The sequence below is a fragment of the Aythya marila genome, assembly GCF_965140915.1.
Source record: "Aythya marila genome assembly, chromosome: 4".
Taxonomy (NCBI): Eukaryota; Metazoa; Chordata; class Aves; order Anseriformes; family Anatidae; genus Aythya; species Aythya marila.
The window spans coordinates 17113570-17137152 of record NC_139045.1 but is presented as its reverse complement, the minus strand read 5'-3'; the positions used below and the strand labels follow the sequence as shown (position 1 = coordinate 17137152).

At 36.6% G+C, this 23583-nt stretch overlaps 1 protein-coding gene across 1 annotated transcript in view; it reads right to left on the bottom strand.

Annotated features, from left to right (window-relative positions):
• Nucleotides 1-17737, bottom strand: part of TUSC3 (tumor suppressor candidate 3) — a 119569-nt gene extending 101832 nt beyond the window's left edge. The window contains exon 1 of the mRNA XM_082758764.1: nt 17587-17737. Within this exon, the coding sequence (XP_082614890.1) occupies nt 17587-17724 (138 nt within the window). The 5' untranslated portion in view covers nt 17725-17737. The remainder of the gene's footprint in view (nt 1-17586) is intronic.
• Between the last annotated feature and the right edge of the window lie 5846 nt (nt 17738-23583).

Sequence of the window (23583 nt, the reverse complement as noted above, 5' to 3'; positions counted from 1 at the left end):
AAAAAAAAAATCCCTCTATAGTATTTAAAGAGTATGTTCATTATGTGTTAAAATCCAATGCATAAGAGACTGTTTTAAGGATAAAAACAGTTTATAGTCCTCATAATGCTGCAACAATAGTTTGCACATCTTGCCATCAGTTTGTAAGTAAAATTGATGATTTTAATCCTTTTTTTTTTTTTTTTTTTTTCTCCCAGAGAAGTTCTGGATGCCATCCCTGGCAGCATTCAGGAACAGGCTGCATGGGGCTTTGGGCTACCTAGTCTAATGGGAGGTGTCCCTGCTTATGGCAGGGGGTTGGAACTGGATGGGCTTTAAGGTTGTTCCCAACCAAATCATCCTGCGAGCTTAGGATTTTTCAGGTTTCAATATCCATAGTCCAATATCCTTATCAGCTCAAATAGCTGAACCTGAAAGTAATAATCCTCCAATCTTAGTGCATGTGTTATCTGAAGGGTCTTTAAAAATATTTAGAGTTCGGTCACCATTCTAATCGACAAAAAATTTAGGGGAGGAATTATTTCCACTATAGTGGTACACAACGTGGCTGTCAGTCTCTCAGCAAGAGCAGCTGCAAAACACACACAGAGCTAGCTGCTCAGCATGTATGCACAGCAGTACAAGAAGGAAATGCATAGAAGTAACTTTAAAAAAAAGCATTTGGAAAGTATCAGAAAATCTAATTAGAATGATATTGGAAATGCAAATTAAAATAAATCAACAGCAGCCCAAGACTCAAGACAACTGTAAAACAGATCATAGCATTAACTCAACATTGTGACTTTTGAAGATTTTTTCATCTAATGACTTCAGAATCAGTTTGCTGGAATTCTCAGCCAACTCAAAACATATTTGAAATTTTAAACAGTCTAGCACACACCTTCTAACAACGTAACTTCTGAGGTTTTTCTTTTGTTTAAGAGGGGGGTGCACTGAGCATCTGCCTGAGAATTTTTGAATAACACTAACTCATGGCTATCCACCCTCCAACCATAGTTTTTAGGCCATGACTACAGTAGATTAATTCCCAAAAATATGCAAATTGCAGCAACCTTCTCTAAGCTGTTTATAACACAGCTTACAGGTCAGAAGGACTTTTGCTATTGCTTACTAGTGCTCATGTGCCTGCCTTTTAACTTCTGGAGGCATAGTATATGCACAGCAGTTATATGTACGACACAAAACGTGAGATCTATTCCCAAGTTGAAAATAATGGAAACAAGGAAAAATACAGGCAATACGAAATTGGAAGAAAGCACATATACTTTTCTGCTCATCTTATTTCTATTCTCATAAGAGCCTGTGTAAACATAACATCTTCTTGTGAATATAAATAAACAAAAACTACTGTTATTCATTTAAATATAATACTGGAGTGTAGCAACATTTCTACCTACAGAAGAAATCTCTAAAAATCTATACCTGCTGGGGAATTAAAGAAACAAATTATTCCTGGTTTTGAATTACATCAACCTTTTGAAGAACACCAAGACAACCTATTATCTTTGCATTCTAAATATGATATATAGTAATACCACTATTAATCTCAGTGTGTGAAATTATTTACAGAAAAATTAAACTCTCATAATTAGAAAACATGATGGCACTAATCAACTGGAGATGGGTTTGAATGTTATTATACCTTCATTTTCCAAAATTCTGCTCATGGATATCTGGAAATGAGGTGAACACTGCAGCAAAACCAACAACAAAGGTCTGCCTTAGCCTAGAACAAGTGTGGTATGCCTTCCGCTGATATTAGTATATGTAAAGAAGGGGAAAAGCATTCTATGTTGACATTTATGCATACATTATAGTTGTCCATCACTAATTTTAAAATAATAACCACAACTAAAAGCTCTCATCTTACATCTTCATGCTAATACAACAGCTCTAATCTTGAAATGTGTTGTATACTCTACAACATTACGATGTATTAAGAGCATCAACAAAGGAACTGTTCCAAAAATCATGTGATGAAAAAAACATTTTTATTTTGCACTGAGTGAATTCCACATGACCAAATCACAATTATAACCCTGTAACTGAGACAACTTGAAGGTCTTGACCTCAGTATGAATGTGCCTTGATAAAAAAAAAAAAAAGAAAAAAAAGACCTAACATCTTAGATGCTATGGAACAACATAAGCTGCAACTAGATGCTTCTGTATAGTCTAACTCCTGTAGGAAATGAAATACTTCTTTTAAGTTACTTTTTCCTTCCTCTTTGCTATCAACAGTAGAATATTTATAGTCAGGAAGCCTGGATGCTGTTCCTAGCTCTGAGAAATAACAGTGGACAGAAAGGAGGTGGCAAATCAGTTTGGTCACTTTGAAAGGCAGGATGAGATATTAGTAAGATTTGCACAGACGATCAGCCTTCAGTCCTACATCAGCATTTTTATATAATTTTTTTTTAAATTTGGAAAATATACAGCTTCCTACTTTCCCAAGCATCATTTTAATTTTCTTGTTTACAACTGTGGCAACAGTCCTCTAGATTAGACAGATAGCTGGTGGGGAAAAAAAACAAACAAACAAAAAAAAAAAAAAACAGTATTTCCCTCCTCTTTCCTCCACATGCTTATCAGGAAGATATCAATATTTGAACTATGGCAGATACATTATCAAATTTCATTGAGCTTATCTTTGCACATGAATTCTCCATTATGGTGAAAAAAAGCTGTAATCTACTGCATATAATTGACTCCATATAAGTCACTTTGGTTAATGAAGAGATTATATACTATAATTCTATGTTCCAAAGAGATTCCAGTAAGGAGCTTAGACCATATGCAAATAATGCTATAAAACATAGTAAGCACTATGACTGGAGTCAGGTAAAAACAAAAAACAAAAAAAATTCACAAGTGTTTTTGCATCAATAAATTTTCAAGAAAGTATGAAAGATTCTGATATTGTCAAAGTTGACATTCTGCACATTATTTTTTTCCACTTCAAACAGATGAACAAGAAAAAAACATGTTAAAACTGAACAAAGCTACAACTGATATGTAAGCAAGATCTGTATCAAAAATTTTATTTAATCATCCTGTAATTTCAGTTTTAAAACAGAACCATGCAAAAGCTTACTTCAGAAGGCAGGTGGGGAAAAGTGTGTAACTATAACATCTGTTTGGCTTGCTGAATAGACGCAGCGAAGAGTTGTAAGTGCCATGAATAAAAAAAGCTTAGAACTCTTATTTTCTCTCTTTTTCATACATGTAATCTACATTAATTTAACCCAGGTCCTTGTGTCATTAATGGAAAGCCTATAATCTTCAGAGAGATGTAAGGATAGAGGACAGAACACTTTGTCATCAATCTTCCTCTATTAAAAGAATTCCAGAATATAACTAATGATCTACCAGCAGGTCCTTGGCATCCTGCAAACAGGTTATAGAGAAGTTCAAAATTTCCCTCTATTTATCACTTCACATACACATTTCTTCACAATCAAGTGTTATACAGAAGCGATGCCAAAAATCACTTATTCTTTAGACTGCTGTTTTAAGTAGTTCAAAGCAACTGCTATTAGAGCATGTACATGTACATTTACTAATAGAGCAGCCAACAATCTGGACGTATTCTTGTTCCTTACACTTCCTTGGAAGATACTTAGTAAAATGGCACAACAGAAAAGTTCTCTTATAAAAGAGTCAAAGATAATGGATGGTATTATAAGGGGAAAAAAATCTTCAGGATTTCCAATCTGCTACTGTTGTAGAAATCACAGATCTCTCCAAGAGAGAAGGGAAAGTTGTATTTATTTGACCACACGCTTCCCTGAATGTACAAGTCCAAATATATGAAATTTCATGCAAGCAGAGGAAGTTATAACATGCAGACTAAGTCAAAAGTTTGGATTCATGTTCAGGCTGATTCTCCGTTCCCTTCTTCCATCATGCAGAAAACATCCCCCCCCTTTTTTTTTTTTTCCTTTTGGTAAGACCTTTCCATAAAAAGATCCCACAAGCAATTAAGACAAAGTTAGAAATAGTAGGCAGTAAAGAAAGTTTTGAAAGCATCAAAATTAATAAAGAGTAATCTCCACTTTTTAAAAAATCAAGCAATTTGTATATTGTATCCATGATCTATGTTAATGCATATTTCAGAGTAGTATGCCTCCTAATACCTTTTTTCAAACTACTTTTGATCATGACTAATGTTCTCATTGTGAGAAAAATCTTCATCTATCCTCATTTACATTAGTTCAGTGTCATTTTATTGCTAATACTCATACATTCTTCACTATCTCTGACATTTATTCTCCATAGTTTTATTCTATTGTGCCATCCTTTTATTGGTCACTTTATTTTACTTCTTAGTAACTTCCATCTCTCATGAGGAAAACAATAAAAATACAACAGAGCCACTGGATTTAGCATTCTTCTCTGTGACTACTACTTCCACATTTTCTAACAACAAAAACTTATACAGAACTTTCTCCTCTGTCAGCCATCTGGATGAAGTTCTTGCTTACCTACAATTACCCGTGCACTAACAGATCAGCACAAAGCATTCCTGGAGCAGTTCTTCTCATTGTAATGCCACCTTCATTGTGAATGTAAGTCATTCATTACAAGACAAAAAACATAGCATGGTGCTAATATTAATGAATGGCCTCTGAGGTTCAACAGAAAGCAGACAATCACCTGTGATGGATAAAGCCCTTAATCCTTTCAAGGTAAAATAATTACTTAGTAGTTCCAAATCTATTTCTAAGCAGTTTAAGGAAAGACTATGCATAGATATCATCACATAATTTAGAAGTTTAAAAAAAAAAGCGTCATTGATAAGATTAAAGCAGAAGTTTGTTGAGGAATGTCAAACCAGGACTGTACAAAACGGTCATGATGCTTTAACAGAAAACCTTACACTTTAAATATGTTAGGAAACAGCAGCACGAACGTATGAAGGCTAAATTTTTACCTTCTGCAAAGAATTTCTAAAATTTGACTGAAATCAAATTTCTAAAGGCCTATTTATGTTAGTCTTATAAAAAGTGAGTATAGATCTAATGATCAAAACCAGCTGAAAGTCTCTCTCTGTTTATAAGCTCATTTTAAAAACAAATTGTATTAACTCATTGTAGGTTCAAAATTTACTATATGGACTTGAGTAAAAATGTGTTTCCTAAAGAACATTTTTACTATCAAACAGTTCATTAAATTTAAGAAAAGTTCTATTTTGACTTCCTGGGAGAAGTGCAGACTTCAAATTACTTTGGAAAACAAAGCTGCTGTATCAGCTAATGAACTTGTAATTTCTTCTCTCAGCCAAGCGAGCACAAGTTCTGCATCAGAGCACAATGCATTCAGTGCTCAAAAAAATGATGCTATAACTGAACAACTTCAGCTAGATTTTTGAGCCACTTAAGATACATCCCAGTAAACTAGCGTATTAATACAATTGTAATTATATTACTTGAATGTGGTGGGACAAGAAAAATGCAATTAACAATAAAAGTTGTACAAATACAAAACTGTATTTGTACATCTTTTTTTTTTTTTTTTTTTTTTTTTAAATTAAATGAAGAAGCTGAAAGATGCTGAAGACAGAAATATTAAGATATTATGTGGGTGGAACCATATTCTCGTCTACCATGGATGGCAATAAAGGTTGGTAAGTCTCCAGTAAAAAATATCTAAACTGAAAGCTTCAGTTGTGATGAGTTCAGGTCTCATCGTTTTCCAGTGTAGCCCAATTACTAACGTTTTATACAACATTCTGCACTAAAAGAAACTCATCTTTTATCTCCCCTCATCCCATCTTATACTCATTTAAAAATAGAGTCAAATATCACCATATTTGACTACCTATAAATTAAGTCAAACACCACTGCAACTTCACGCTGTACTTTACCTCTCCTGGTATTTGTAGATATAACGCAGTACTTAGTTTAAGCCACACAGAAGCTGTTAACTAGAGGATTGTGACCTACAGCAACCATGGGGTGAGACCACAGCTAGCAATTCTAAGTTTGAAGAAGCTTCTCCTGGTTCTCTTGGGTACTTATATCCAAAATGTTGTGTGTTCTCCTTCTCGTCCACAGATATATGTAATATACAAACAAGCCTAGAACTTCCTTCCTTCTGCCACCTCCACTGATCAAGGAAGTTAAAACTAAAAAGGTAACAGCAGCTTAGATGGAGAGAGTGAGTGTGTGGCAGTTATCCTGAAGAACTCTCACTACTCAAAAGTAACCTTGGTTTCTTCCACTGCCCTCTGTGTGTTCCCCAGCTAAGAAGTTTGGCAGGCAGTACTTATCTCCAGATGGTGGACAAGTAAACCTACTTGAACAGATTGTATTGCAATATTTTACATTAAACAGTTATTAGATTAAATGTATAAATAGTTCTGGGAACTCAGGACATCCTTCTTCTGAATGATCATCATTCAACTACAAAATTACCTTCCCTCTTGTTGCTCCTCTCCGGCCCAGTGAATGCTTCAACCTTTTCTGAAGCACTGTGCCTGTGCAAGAGGACAGCTGGACTAAATCTGTATTAGCAAGTAGTGCAATGCTAAAGAATGGATTTGCAGAACAAAACAGCTGGTGTTGCAGTCCTAATAGCCACACCCTGCATGTTTTGAGAATTTTACTTCAAAATAATTCTCAACCAGTTCCAAGGACAGAATGCCAATTAGCACTTGGAGTGCATTACCTGCACTTCTGGAACATCTCGTGCTTCAGTTTAATTTCAGTAATAGAATCCAGTTTGCACACTCAAGAGCCCATTCCAAAATGCAAACAATGCATTGCAGGTAGAAGACAGCTGGTTCACTTCAGAGCCTGCTCATAAAATTAATAACACAGACCACCTTAAGAGAATCCAGGCGCCCAGAACAGCAGACAGCAAAGCATTCAGGGCACTTTACGTGAACCAGGATAATCGTTTGATTTCTGGGAATTGGTATCAACTGCTCTCACTATTTCAATTTCCCAGACGTGCTCTAACTATAAGGCTACTAAATAAAGGGACAAGATGTCACATTCCGCTGACAAATTAAATTCTATCAGTGAATGTTACACAAGTTCACAGCAAACAATGACAAGTTTAAGAATGCCAAGTTTCCGTGCACAGAATGGGCTGAAATACAAGCTACTAAATCAGACAAGGATTGTCCTCCATATGCGCAAAAGCAGAACTGCACATGCCTTGGACTAATTTAGTTATGTTAGCAACCTGCAGAACAAATATGCTGTTACACAAGAACATTTTAGATGAAAGTTTTGAACTCCAGACGCTACATTCTCCATGAAGTTTGGTTTAAGTACTTTGATCACGTATAGGACCTGGGTTTAGAGTTATAGGAAAATGAACTCATAATTGTCAACATAAAGGCAAATGTTATTTCACATAGGCCAGGGCAAACCTCTCTCTATATATTTTATTTATTTATTTTGCTATTGATATTGTCTAATTTATCCAGCTTAGACAAACCAAAAAGAAAAATGAGAAAGCCTACCACACATTTTAAGGATCAGTAATGCCCAAAACCAAAGAAGCATAAAGGAAATGAAAAGTAATGATAGAATCTGGAGCCTCTCCAGCGGATATTAATAATGTTTTATCTTAGTTTCTAAACAACTTGCCACTAAAGAAGTTAGTGCTTCCATTTAAATCATTGTCACATTCCCAGTAAGTGAACCCATCTGCTGTGGGTTCACAGCAGAGAGGCATAATAGTCTCACATTTTCATCTTGGATTAGGTTTTCTAGGACTGCCATCCTCCTTGAAATTCCAATGCAATTCCTGCCACTCACTTTCCACTAGGGTAGAAGATTTCACAGAAATCAGGCATGGAAATAAAAGATTAATGCATTTCACCGGAAGTTTTTTAAAGCTGAACCATCACGTGGTTCCCAAGAGTACAAACTGTGACTAAATTGTGATGCAAAAATAACAGTTCAAACAGTTTAGCAGTACCCTCCTCTATCCTCTAGCAGACTTCAGTATTTCAAACCTATTCAGAAGTGAGGGTTCTTAAAACATATTGATCACTGAACCTGGCTTCTCATAAATCTCAGTATTTAAACCTGGTAAACATTATTTACTATTTGCGAAGGCAAATTACCAAATACTGTCATCTGGATTTCACGAGAACATTTGCTGCTAAACTGTAATAAAAGGACAGATCCAAGCAGCATGACCAAGATGTTTGTGCTGTATCAAAACAGTCTGATTAGATGATCAAAACTTGTCTTTTTGGAATTGCATGCATCTTACTGTGGGCTTCTTAATATGTTTACATGCAATTTTTTGGATTATCATATTTCACAGGCATTCTGCCTCAAAATCAGATCAGCTACCCATAAAAAAGCTGATCAGATCCAACACTCCAACCTGATCGGGCCATCTGTTAAGCAGGTCACATTGCAGGATAAGTTAGAAGAATCTAGGACTTGCTGAGAGAACTTGGAGGAATCTGTCTCCTAACGACATTTTACATGCCATTAACAGAGACTCCATTTAAATCATATGGCTGGTATCTGATAAGAAGAAATCTTATCAACTTCAGTCATCCATCACCACAAAGACCGATCCACCTTCAAGTGATTTTTGCACTACACCACATTCATACACTACACTAGATTCATGCACTACACTAGATTTATACATAACCTGAAAACCTCTTTTCAGTGTTACAGCAACATTAGGGCTTGAAGAAAATCTAAAGCTTTTTTTTTTTTTTTTAATTAGGTCAGAAAAATAGAAACTTAAGAGAAAATAAAAATTTTTAGCTCCTCATATTTTTATATTAAAAGGAAGAATTTTCAGTGCTCTCTGGGCCTCTGGACATGTCCTACACTTTTCCAAACGTTGCATTGAGCTTAACTCTGTGGCCCCATTAAGAAGATGGATAAAGCAGGTAGCATGGACGTTCTCTTTTTGAAGCACCTGATCTCAGGCATAATCTGAAAAAAAATCTGATACCCAGAGCCATCTCACTAAAAGGAGTCAAAGATTTAAAGAGATGCTTGAAAGCAAAACACATTTATTGCTGCGTGCATTTGTGCACCCTTCTAAATTCAAGAGTGTTCGGCCAAGTGAGGAGATACGGATTCAGCCTGATCTTCATTAACCTGAAAGAATTTAAGTCCCACATCTCAGAAGAAATCCCTGAAATATCTTACATATCACAGACAATATATGTGCTTTCACCACTTCATACAACCTTAACCATAATTATGTCACTGCATGGAGAAAAAAAAAAATCACAATACTCTAACGCAATGATTTAATTCATGCGTTACTTTTTTATTGATATTATTTTTAAGGACTATGTACATAGTCCTCATGGAATAATTAGTCATTCCTTCTATCACCTCTTCCTGTAGCTGAACTCTGTGCAACATAACCAGTGCTAACAATACCAAATTCTGGACTTACAGTTCTGCCTTACAAATTCTGCCTTACAGTTCTAAGTTCAATATCCAAACTCTAGAGAAGGCCAAGATTTCGGAAACACCCTTCTGCTTAGCATTTCTTATTCCCTAGGTTAAGATCAATGATTATACAGTGTGCAGTTATTACACACTGATGTGTCCTACTCCTCCTTTTACTAAGCTTCTCTACAACAGCCTCACTTAGTTGTAGTTTGAATTTCTCTCTTTAGAGAGCCACCTAAACACATGCCGGTACAGTTAACTTATTTCTTCACTTTATCTAGCCCAACATCTTCCAGGGTACCTAGAAAATTATACACTTCCTTCAGTTAAGACAGATTTCTACATGTATTCAAATACCTTTTTTAAACTCCCTTGCAGAATCTGAGTCTCCAGTTATGTCTCTTACAGAAAAAGAAAGGCTCACCTAAGATATGGCCACAGGTTTAAAAAGTAAAGATTTCATATTTTTAGTAATATCAGTACCCCAATGGATTTACTAATCAGGGATTCAACTTAGGTTTCATTCTAGTTTACTACTAAAGACAGAGGAAGGTAATACAGAGTTGGTGCTATGAGAAGGAAAAAGAACAAAAATGTTTTAAGTAATAATTTAATTTCATAGAATCATAGAATATCCTGAGTTGGAAGGGACCCTTAAGGATCATCAAGTCCAACTCTTGTACCACTGGAGTCAACAATGAAGACAAAGAATCTATAATTATCAAGACAAGTTCAAGTAGCAGTGACAAAAAAATAGTTCTCATACTTACATGTTAAAATAATCATATTCTTCAGCATAGTGAAGAAAAAACACAATCATATAAAAGTAGTCATACTTTTATACTTATAAATGAACAGGCACTTAAGAGGACAGTGCAGTTCCGAATTAAAGGCTTAACTTTATGAATGTACCTCTGCCACTAATAAGCTCTAAGAGAGAAAATGTGTTGAAAACCTAAACGCGTAGAACCTGGTAATATGCAGTATTAAGGGAATTAGCTAGTTAATTAGCTGAACTGTCAATTATTTTGTAAGTCATGAAAACAGTTTAAGTATCAAGACTTCACAAAACAATCAAGTTCACAAAAATTAACCTTATACTTGAAGGACTTTCACCGAATTAGCCATACTTTTACTCCAGTAGCTCAAAATCTTTGAAGGGACATTTACAATAGCTGAGGCATGAAAACATCATACCAAGACCTAGAAAAGTTGAACAAAAATGGAAATACTCAAGATTCAGGACTAGAACCTGTCTTAGCTGGCCTCTGTATGGCAACTGGATGAGGAAAGTAACCAAAGGTTCTGATCTTGTAATAGTACAGCAGATAGCAATGGTGATAGGAAATTACTGAAACAAATCTCTAAACCAAAACGCAGAGTAGAAAATAGCTTTTACCCTAACTGCAGGGGATATTATAGGCTATATCCTTGAAGGACTCTACAAGCTCAAGATGTTGTTCCACAAAGGCACTGCACAATTGTAGTTACCATTTGTGTTATGAATTTGATATACAAATGTTGTATGTAATACAGTCAAACTTTGCTAAGCTTCATGTCCAGTATGTATTAAATTCAGAAACAGTTGCTCTGGATTCCACAGAAAAGAGCAAGAAAAAGTAACAGAATGGCATAAGTAGTATAAGAACTGCAACTGCTTAAGTAGAATATGGAGAACTGAGGATATTCTACAGTGAATTATCAGATTAAAGTAAAATCTTACTGGTAAATCCTACTAGATGGGAAAACAGTTGCCCCCTAGAAAAGACAAAAGTCCTGCCACTTTAGCTATCACAGAGTATTGCCATGGAGAAGCCTGCACTGCAGGGTACAAATCTTTTTATTCTCAAACCAAAACATTGTAAATTATTTTTAAATTATTTTGTAAAACAAGCAATCCATTCAATGGAAATAGAAGTTTGCTTATCTTTCTCTGAATGCAAAGAACTTTCTACATTGTAATAATAGCATAGAAAATAAGTCTACCTGAAATACAGCATGGATAATTTCTATAGAAATGTCTTTCAATTTATTTCATGGCAATCATTCATTATATAAATTTTTGAGGAAAAGTAGTTATTAAATTCTACATACATATCAAATATTAAAGAAGGCACTATAATACCTATGTATATTATATCTAACAGCACTATATGAAAAGACAAACAATACTTTTTATTATGCTCACTTTCAGATTTATTAAATCCAGAGGAAGAGGCCTAAATCATACCAGATAAAGTTTGTTTGTTGGTTTTTTTTGTTGTTTTGGTTTTTGTTCATTTTTTTTAGTTCTGATCACTAGCTTAGCCAACAAAATGTGACCTTCAATACACTTTCAGAAATGAAAATAAATCTAAAGATCCAATATAATAATAATAATAAAAAAAAAAAAAAAACACCACGCTTTCCCCTCTAATTACACTGACTGATTTATCCTGAGTATCTGCTTGAGTTCTAAGTGCTAACTGTATTTTCCATGTGGCTGCACAGGATGTGCTGTATAAACGGTTATAGAACAGAACAGAGAAAAAGATCAATTAAGCCACTGATCTGTCTTATGACGGCAAGGATGCCAAATGGAGACAACTGGGCAGAAAAAAAGTTTCAGTAATCCAATTACAAAAACACTATCAGGCTGTTGTAAGCATTCCTTATTTCACTTATTGTATGCAATCACTAAAGACATTAAGTTTCTCTACACGCATTTGTTAAAATTAGAACTGCTAGTTAATTTTGTCCATTTTCTCCAAAACCTCAGTTAATTAGGAATAGAAATGGAAGGGATACAAAAGGTTTTTGTGGCTTTAAAAGAAGTCAGCAGAAAACAAATAATTCTTGCAAATGCTCCCACCCCCGTTCCTTTTCCTTTTAGGACAGATTCAAGAAACAACATTTAGAGCTGTATTCAAAGACATTTACATTTTCAGGTTGTATTTATTGCTTTTATTTCACTTCAAAACCAGAACAGTTACTTTAATGCTCTAAGTATTAATTGAAAAAGTTTCTTCTCTCCCTACTGCAACAAAAGATAAAATGCCAAATTACCCAAATGGATATAGACCTTGCACTTTAAATACAGCTTTAAGATTACCTGAAGCTCAATCTATAACCTGGACTGCATTTCCCTTCAAAGATTCAACCTTTGCCAGATCTTAATTCTTAATAAAGCTTTAAAAGAGGAGCCTGTGACTTGGTATAAATGCCAAACTTTTTCCAGCATGCTGTTTTAAAAGCAAAAACATGCAGTGTTCCGCAGTCTGGAGACCAAACATAATGCTTTATTGATTAGAATACCAAGAAGTCTTTTATATTCAAGTTTAATGTTAAATAAAATTTCAAGAGAGAAAGATGAAACATGAGTTTTAGTTATTACTATTTTGTTTTTAAAAATAAAATTATCAAGAGGTCAAGAATCTGTCCTTTATTCCGCGCATGCCATTGAACATGCTAAATACTTCTAATTCTTCATACATCTTTTGTCTGTTTTCTTCTTCCAACACCGACTGTTCAGTGTTGCAGTAACAGAATGCCCAAGGTAGCATCAGTATTACTTCAGAAGAAGACTATTCTTCTAATGTTTGCTTCTTTCCTTCTCCACTGGCTCTACTACATGTTTCTCACCACTTCTTTATTTAAAATTAAACAGGCAAGCAGAATGCTGATCAGAAGAAATTAATATTACTCTGAGAACAGCATAAGAAGACAAGAGGAAGGAACTACGCATTGCCTTTCCACGTTGGAGCAATGGCAACCTAAGGCGGCAGGTTTTGCTGCATGGTGGGAAGTCCCTGCAAGGGTGACTTTCACTACTTTTACAACAAAAGACAATCACAATAAATTGGTCTAAGAAAAGAATTTTCAAACAGATGTCCTATCCTGGCTGCAATGGAAGGAACACACCAATAATCATCGAGAACCTGGAATAACAGAGATGGGCTCACTACGCAAATCCAAAGGAAAACAAGAACACATGGCAGCAAGAGGATCTTGCCAATCTATCCCTGTTAATTTCACACAGAACAAAGTTCAGGACTGAAGATTCTCTTAGGAAAGCCATCACCTTTAGAACTCACAGCCTTAAAGAAAATATGTCCCAGAAGAACTGTCAAATGCTACCTTTAGTCTCTGTCTAAATGGAAAAGACTATCAAAGAATTATCTTTATGGTCATCATGAGGACAAGAAGTAACTGACTCAAAAATACGGAGACTAAACACAGAAGTTTTGATTAGAACTTCACAAAAAAAAAAAAAAAAAAAAAAAAAAGGATTTTTATAACAGTAAGATGCTGTAATAGGCTACCTAAGTTCTAGAATCACCACAACTTAAGACTTATGAGGACACATAAGGTAAGATGTTTGTCATAATTTGTATATACACTTGGGGAAGGGATGAGGGAAGTAAGAAGGAAAAAGTAGGGAATCATGGCAAGTATACCTGTCTTTAAACAGTTCAAAAATACTCAGGCAAAGGAAACCATTACAAAAGCTTACAGTACAGAAGAGTGATTATAACATCATTACACCTTAACAGCATCTTTTTCAGTAGACTTTAGCTTAACAAAATACTTCAACCTCAATGAAGCTGATATGCAATAAAAAGACAGCTTCCCCATGTCTGAATTAGCAGTAATGACAAACTTACCTACAGAAAAACAACTACTTCAATTGCATATCAGTGGTTTAATTAAGCTTCTGAATCATCCATCTGAAAGCTCAAAAATAAGCATTTTGTATCCAGAGTAAAGTTCATAATATTGCAAAACCAACATCTAACTTTTATGTGCTTCAGTCCAAAATGAATGTATCCATTTGGACATAAAACAGTGAATGATATTAAAGCAACATGAAATCTAAATTACCCATGCAAACTTATAATAAAAAGCCAAGTGGTATATATCAAGTTGTAATAGTCTCATTCTGATTTTCTGATTTCTTTCAATTTTTAATAGTTACACAAATTTTAAGTAGGTAAAAGACACATAAAGAACATAAAAGGATTGGAAAGAATATGCCTTAGTGAAAAATGCTTATATTAAAACACAATAACAAAATTATATTACCTCAGATACTGTGGAAACAGTTATTTTCTCAAGTTACAAATATAGGTGCCAAGAGAAAAACAACTTCTTCAGTCACTTGCTGCTACTTCCACAATCAGAAACTTTTTTTTTTTTTTTTTGCTTCTCTTTATTTAAAGGTACTGCTCAACACCAGAATTAAAATTGTAGAGCTAGTTAAATTTGTAAAGACTGCTTTTAGGTGTGAGACTGGTAAGAAAGATACGATGTTGGTCTTCATCTAAGTTCCAAGTTAAAATATTTTACCTTTGGGCATGTTAAATGGTTTCTACATATTTCTTTAGTGGCAAAAGCTGTCTTGGGTGTCCATAATACATAAGAGTGAATAGCCGGATGGAAAAGAAGCAAAAAGACTGTTTATAGATTTATGGATTCATGTTGCTACTTTATTACTTTCATGACACCACAGAACTAATTAGAACTAATTCAAAACCATTCTGTCTCTCTCTCTCTCTCTCTTTTTTTTTTTTTTTTTTAAGACGAAACTCAACAGGCTTCTGTATTTATCATTCAGAATATTTTGCAGCACAGTATTTCAGCAGTTTAAGACCTAGTATTTTCCACTCTAAACACAGATATAACATAGTATTTACCAATCAATACAATGAATCTGTGACACAAAGTTACGCCAGTTTTCTCTAGTTTCCTCTATTTGTCTTTCCTTGCTAGCAGTAATTCCTTCAAACACATTTAATAGCTTAACTCAGTCCTCTTTTTTTCTGCAGTCATTATTTCCATCTTACGCACTCAAACAATCAATCCAGACACCAATTTATACATAATTTTCTACATAGCTGACACTTTAAAAGAAAAAATAATAATAAAAATCATTGCCTTCACCAAGGTTTCTTTCTTTGCTTACGATCCAATATCAACACCTCGAGTTCTTCTCAAGTATTTCATTTTGAAGTACTTTTTCAAGCACTCAAGGTTTTCAAAAAAGTTGATTGGGAAAGACATTTCCTTTCTCTAGTCCTTAACCTCTCCTTCCATACAATCACCCTGAAGAAATGCACACACAAAGCAAGGAAGAAAAAGGAATCTGAGATGTGACATCTTTTTATCTCCCAAGATAGGCATTTTAACCCTACTACATTAACTTCTCTCTTGAAGGTTCACTTTGCAAGAATTCACTGTATGTTCAACTATTTTTCCAACTTCTACAAAAGCTACGGCAATCTTGTCAGTCTTTGTGTGGAAAAACAGGCTCATTTTACTCACTTAACCTCCATCACCTTTGCCTTGTGCAACTACACTTCCAGACAGCGTTGCAAACCAGGAACCCCAACTTCCCATAGCACAAGTTTCTGTGCTCTTTCAGTTTAGACAATTATCCTGACAATGTTTTGTACATGTTATTTCCAAACCGCTTACTGTGAGAAAGTTCAAGTTTTGTATTTCTCATACAGGTACATCTCCCCCTATCCCACATATATTGAGCAGTTTTCTATATGTAGTTAGCAAGGCAAGAAAAGAAGCCTGGCTTTAGCTGTAACGTATATTATACAGAATCATACAAAGAGACAATATTTATTCAACTGATTAAACACTGAAAAACACGTTATGCCTTAAGTTTGCATTTAGGGTGAGGAAAGTGCTTACAATGTTGCAGTGGTTTCTGTAAAGATGTAGCTGTAGATAGAGTATGTTTACATAACACTAAATGTTCTGTCTATACGAGCAGAAGGCTTAAACAGGACTGAAAAGTGGAGGTAAAACTACGCAGAATGCTAAGCACTAGTTCACCAATTAAATAGGTTAAAGAAGAAAGAAATCAAGCAACAAGCTTTTCAGAGGAGAAATACCACCTTGAACAGTACTACCAAACAGATAGGCAAAACGTATTTGTTTTAATCCTGTTACCTACTATCTCTTCAGTAAAACTGCTAAACTTTATAGAAAGCATTTGTAGATGGCCATTTTAATTTGCCATTATTTATTGCCAGAAAAGGATTCAATTTAAAAAGAAATAAAAATTATTTCAGCTATCTTGGTAGCACAGCTACCAAGCTCCACAGGAAATTGTCAACAAAAGTTGCAAAGCCAGTACATCACAGCATGGGAGGATCAATAGTGATAAATGTCAAACATTTTATTAAAAAGAAAAAAAAATTTGAAAAAATAAGTTAATTATAGCAGAAGACTGCCTACTCTTTCCAGTTGCAGAAAATTGTCCAAAACAAAACAAACAAACAAAAAAGCGGAAAAAGAAGGGAACATATAGAGTTCAGGTGTTAATTTTCTACCTTGACACTCAAATGATTTATCTTGACTTCCAAGATTGTTATTTAACTTGGTAAGTCCACAAAGTCAGACCACTACTTTGATATTTAAATCAGGATTTTACAGACTACATTAGGGCTTTTACTTTCTTGACCTATAGACCTTAATAACCTACATAGTTGAAGAAAATCAAACCCAACATTTTTGATCATTCTCTCTGCTGGATTATATAGTTGAAGGAGATGATTTGTTTGCAAAACTTTCCTTTTCTACCACCAAGTACAAGTCTGGTAACACTAACAGAAAAGAAGGGATGCAAATAAATTAACTGAATCATAAAGCTCTACAGCACAGTAGCAGTCTGTGGTTATTCACTGGTCAGTGAAAAGTTATTTTCCCCCTTAAGTTACAGAGAAAGCGTAAGGAGATGCTACTACTGGCTGGCCTAGTGATGGGTATGCAAGAACCTGGCCTGAAACTGAGTGCAAGACAGGATGAAGTGCAGCAACCTGCAGTAGCATCAAAACCTGAACAAGACAAACATAGAGTTGATGAAGGCCTCCTGCTGAAACCGACTGCGAGCTGCCCCTTCCTCCGTGCCCCCCTCACCCCCAGGATGCCCGGAGCAGGCTGAGCACCCGCAGCAGCACACGGACACACCCGCCGGGGCTCTCCGAGCCGGCACCTTTCATTTCTCTTTAATTTTTCCCCCTAATTCCCTCCTGCTGCTCGCTCGCAGGGGCTCAGCTCCCCCGCCACGCTGCGGGTGGGGCCGGGCAGGGGCCGCAGCAGCCGCCCCCCGCCCCGCAGGCAGCCTCCCCCCGGGGCTGGGGAAGGAGCGGAACCGTGGGGGCAAAGCGGAGGACGAAAGAAGCGAACGTTTCTACCTCCTTCTTTTTCTGTCCTCCCCCGAGCTGGCCGCAGAGGAGCAGGAGGAGGAGCAGCAGCAAGAGGAGGCAGCTCCCGGCCGGCGGGTGCGGCACCGGCACCCACAGCCGCTGCCACCGCCGGGCGCCCGGCGCCATCTTCCCCCCACCCGCCGGCCTCCAGCGGGCAGATCACCTGCGGCACCGCTGCCCACCTCCCCGCCGCGCTCATTGGGCTCGGGTCCCGGCCAATCGCATCGCCCTCGGGGCGCGGCGGCTCCTGGGAGATGTAGTTCTTCGTCCCGCTCGCAGCGCCGCGTGCTGGGGGGGAGCCCGCCGGCGCCATTTTGGCGGCGGTGGTGGTGGGCATTGGTGGTGGGCGGCGCGCCCTGCGGGCGGGTGGCTGGAGGGGATTTCGTGTCCCCTGGCTGAGCGCTGTGTTCAGCTTTGGGACCCTCACCACATGAAGGACATCGTGGCCCTGGAGCATATCCAGAAAAGGGCAACAAAACTGGTGAAGGGCCTGGAGCACAAGTCTTAGGAAGAGCACCAGAGGCAGCTCAGATTGTTGAGTCTGGAGAAGAGGAGGCTCAGGAGAGACCTTATGGCACTCTACAACTTCCTGAAGGAAGATTGTGATGAGAATGGGGTTGGCCTCTTCTTTCAGATAACTAATGATAGGACTTGAGGAAATGGCCACAAGTTTTACCTGGGGAAATTTGGATTAGACATCAGGAAAAACTTTTTCTATCAGAGTGGTCAGGCACTGGAACAGATTGCCCAGGGAGGTGGTGGAGTCACTGTCCTTTGCGGTGTTCAAGAAATGCTTGGACAAGGTGCTACAAGATACAATTTAGTAGCTTAGTGATAGGAGGACAGTTGAACTCAATGATCTTGTAGGTCCTCTCTAACCTTCTGTTTCTATGATTCTATGAATGTCTCCATCTGTGTTGGGTCTGGCTGAGCTGGAGTCACATTTTCCCTGCAGCAGCCCACACAGTGCTGTGCTCTGCACTTGTAGCTGGAACAGCACTGATACCGCTCCAGTGTTGTGTCTATTGCTGCATAGTGCTGGCACAGCAGCAGGACTCCTTCCGCGCCCCCAAGAGCCGGCAGGCTGGGGGTGGGCAAGTGATGGGGAGGGGACATTGCCAGGGCAGCTGACCTAAACCAACTAAAGGGACATTCCAGAACACCTGATGTCACACTCAGCAATAAAAGGGGGGGCTCTCGTGGGGGAGGGGGCTGTTCCTCCTGAACAACCGCTACGCGTTTTGAGGCCCTTCCCAGGACGTGGCAAAACCTTGCTCGTTGATGGGAAGTAGAGAATAATATCTTTTTCCCTCTCTCTGTGCTTCCGCACAGACTTATTGTTTCTTCTGTTTCTTTTTCTCCCCATTCCCTTTCACTTTAATTACACCCTTCTCATCTCAAACCTCGAGTTCTCTGTGTTGTATTTTTCTCCCCCTTCCTCTTTGAGGAGAGAGGGAATGAGAGAGCAGTTGTGGTGGAGCTTGGCTGCCCACTTGAGTAAAACCACCACACCATCAGATATTTTGTAACAAGGCCCTAGAAACAGTGGTGCCAGACATGGTGGTGGCCCCCTGGGTGGGTGTTTCTGCCCACCTGGAGCAGGGGGAGCTGCTTTACCTACTGGCCAAAATTCCCCATCCCTCTACCAGCCAGCCACCACAGCAGCTGCCAGAACCACTGCTTCATTAATCAAGACTGTATATAAAAAAGGAAAACTGAAGACCCTTATTTTCCGTATGTTTGTATGCATACACTTTTCAAATTTCACTATTCACACAAAAAGTTGTCTTTGCAGAAAATAATATTCATGTAATACAGTAATATTGTTAATTTGAATATAATTCCCAGAGCATTAACCATGCAGCTTTAATTTGATATTCTTGTGCATGGTACAATATTCAAATCATCAATTGCATTATTTTTTTCCATGGAAATACACACTGCAATGCATAAGCTAGGTAATGTTAAATTAATATGCATCTACTTATTTTTTCTCAGACTCCAAGTACTCACCTTATGCTACATAAGTTATTTATACACATCTGTGCTACAGACTCCACAGACAGAACTATCCATTTCATCAGAGATTTTGTAATGTCACTCAAAAATATTTTGAATTTTATAATCAAAACACCATATGAAAATAGAAAGATGAGACACTGAGAGAGTATTCAAAAGTATCTGTTTATTTTGGGCACAGAATTTTTAGATGGTATTTTAATGATAATATCAGATGCTAGTTCAGTGATACTGCAGATATCTTAGCACTATGTGTTTAAAACATTAAATAGGCTGTTGTGTTCCTTTCGGTTATATTTGCCATGTGCCTTTGAGGAGTTACTCATATCCATAGGAATTACAGATCATGTTTAGATAAGGCGCTGGGATCAATCTTAAGTGTCTGGTAGATTAAGTTCAAGAAGGTTCAAACCATTTTATCCATGTTACATAGGAAGGCTGGCCCAAAAGCCCTTGGTCATAAACTTTGAATTCAGATACCAAGGGTGCCATAATTACTAAAAAAAGTAAGATGCTGACTGTTTTCTTAATTACTCAGACTTTGCTCTGTCTAGTAAATATAAAGATCAAGGTAGAATGTTTGCAAATGAAGAAGGAGTGAGTTCAAAAGAAAGAATGAAAACAGGAAATCAAAGGAAGGAAAGACAGGACACAGGAAGAGGTTTATATGTTTGAGCAAGTTGAAAGTAAGAAGATCAGAAGTGAGAAGCGTTAGTTTTTCCTAATGTGTTCCAGGGTTTTGTAGTTCCATGTCTTCCAGAGCATGTAGGTCAATCTTCTCCAATATGACCTCTACTTGGGTTCTCGAATTCTTTATGCTACCTTTAATCTCTGAGGTGACAGTAGCAGGAAATGACAGCATGGACAGCTTTACTTCTTCTTTGCTCAGCTTTCCAACCAGATTTCCACAACAATCAGAACTTTCATATTCCTGACTGGTTTTTATTTTCTCATTGGTGAACTGTGTTTCTTTGCACTCCAAAGCTATCTGGAGTCTATGGTGATGGAACTAGCCTCACAGATATTTTACATGAACATAGCTGCTGTACAATGACACATATGAATTTCAAAAGTGTTTTATTAACAACAAAACACCACCAACAACAACAAAATCTCTCTTTCCTCAAGAAATTACAGAGGTAGGAGTAAAGCCTGGAAAAGAAGTGCAGTGCTGGAGAAGGATTAATGGAAAAATTTCACTGATTTCACTGGAGACAAGTAGTACAGTGAAATTTGGCTAGGGAGAGTGGTATGAGGAATACCTGATCTGAACATGACAAACCAACTGATCAGATTAATTCAAACCTTGCAATCCAGAAACATTAAAAAAAAAAAAAAAAAAAAAAAAGTGGGGGGAGTGCAGCATTACATCCTCTTAAACAATGTACCCATTCAGCAGCGTGGCTTTAGTTTTGATTAAGCCAATCACTGGAACATTTAGTTATGATAGCAGCTGCCTATCTTAATGAGAGAAACGTCATATGAGGCTTTTGTGCTACAACTTCATGGAAAAAGGAATTGCATTTATGAAGTACAATTTAATATTGGCCTGACCCAAAACAAAGTAGTTGTGTCATTTTATTAAGCTATGATGAAACATCTGAGTTTATATGTTTCTTTGAAACATATAAAGTTAGTTTATATGTTTATATGGAAAGTTTATATGCTTCTTTAAAACCAATGATAACCTTGAAACTAAAATTCTTGAAATTTCTTAATTAAAACCTCAAAAAAAAAAAAAAGTTCTGAAAAAAATATATGAACTTTGTTATGATTTGGGATCAAAATAAATGTGTCAGAACTTTCTGCAATAAATTTAAATTAACACAATCCTGTTCCTTAAGAGATGGATGTTAACAGACAGTGTCAAAGGCTACTTCTGAGAGAAAAGATTGCAAACTTCTGACCAAACACAGATTCTTAAGAACCATTTTATTACTTTTATATAGTCATTTAGCAGTCACAGGTCAAAAGATGCAAACTTTTAAGCTGAAAGATGGATTTACTCCTACCATCAAATGGAATGATACCTTCTCTTCTGGCTTTCAGCTGCCAGCCTTCAGAGAGCTTTTTTTCATTCACGCCCCATTGATATCTCTTTAACCAATGAGCCAGATCACATCCAAGTCAGGTCTGAAGAGTGGTTTACTGAGTTATTTTTTTCTTTCTCATGTTAAAGATGAACCATGCAGAACAAAACTTGGAGTAGCTGGGAGATACTGCCTCCCAGGGTGGCAAGCTGCCATTAATCAGTTGCTGTTGGTAAGTGGCAATTTGAGGCAGAAAATTATTGCTGTATTTGGAAATCAATAGGAGTTTTATCTATCACAGATGTACTTTTCAAGACATTGAGGCTCTTAGTTTTTTGCATTGCGCAGATCCTAATGCATACCATCAGAAAAAAAATCTGCTCACGAGCAGTAAGTAGTACAGCAGTTGCTGATTTGTCATCTGGATTTTGTTTAGTCTTTGTAAAAAAAAAAAGATAAAACTACCTAGCTACCTGCCAGCCACCCAAGCTCACCAGTTTACTAAGTGAACTATTACATTTTTCTCTCTCTGGACTTCAGGCAACAGTTGGTCAGGCGGATAATACTGAGTACGCCTTCTTGAACTGAAACCATACAATTTTTTTTCCAGAATTATTTCTTCCTGGGCAAGACTCTGATTCATTCCTCAAGAGTACAGCCTAGTACTTGCAGCAAAGCTTACTGAGTTCACTGTTGCACATCAATTCTATCAGCATGCTTTATACCGTTTTTGCAATAGAATAGACAAGTGCTGTGAAACGACTGACTACAGAACTTTGTACCTTTTTACCTTTAGTATTTTTTATGACACGTAATTTTAGTAAACCTCTTATTTATGTATACAAATCCAAATGATATATTTTTTCTATCATTCCCCTATTTCATTAACTTAAACTAGGATTCCATAGAGTATTATGCAAAAAAAAAAAAATAATAATAATCTGTTAATAAATTAATATTACATATTCAAATCTTTTCATATTATTATGAATGCTTTACATTTTGTCTTGGATAAAGAAATTCATGGAATAAAATAATCCACGCATTCTGGAGAATTTGGACAGCAATCTAAGCATCCAAGAATTTTCTGTATAACACTATATTTAAAGATATAAAAATGTACATAGATATATGTGTATATCAGCAACACAGTTCCTAGTATATGCAAGCAATATCTAAGATCAGATTGTATTGCTGATTTGTCTAATTTTGCACCATATTGATAAAATGTAAGAAAGTGTGGTTAAGAAACCTGACCCTTGTTAAACAATTATCAGACTGTTTTTAGCCTTATGCTTATTTAGCCCTGATGTCATGGTTTTTTTTTGTTTAGTATTGTTTTGGCTGATCTTATTCTACAAAGTTCCTTTATCTGTAAGCACTAATATATCATCTATCATATCACAGACATATTTTTAGCTTTAAAGGAAAGTTACAGACATACATTAACATCAGGTAGTCAAAAACAGAGCTAGGAAACTGAAAGCCAAAACATCCAGAAAAAAAATATTTCAGTTCCCCAATGAACGGCAAAATCATTTGCAACTCATCAATACAGTTTTAACTATTCTATAATAAGTGCAAATTCATACAATTTCCCAATTAATTTAAAATTTACATTTTATTTTTTGTTCGTGAAGTGTTCATATTTAATAGCTTAAATAAGATTTAAAAAATGATGGTGAAGACTTGATTTGTGTAGCAGCTGTCCAGTTTTTGCTCATGAACATCTGGACTAAAAAGGTTGTTGAAATTTTCCATTGTTGGCAAATAGTAGCATAATAAATCTTATGCCAATGGGCACCTTTAATTCTTAAGGAGCATCACTATAACTCATTCCCCTCCCAATAGCTGTGTTATTTGGAATGAAAACTCAGAAGTTTGAAATGTGAATATAAAAAAGAAAGGTATCTTGTGGATATGAAGTTGCTCATGC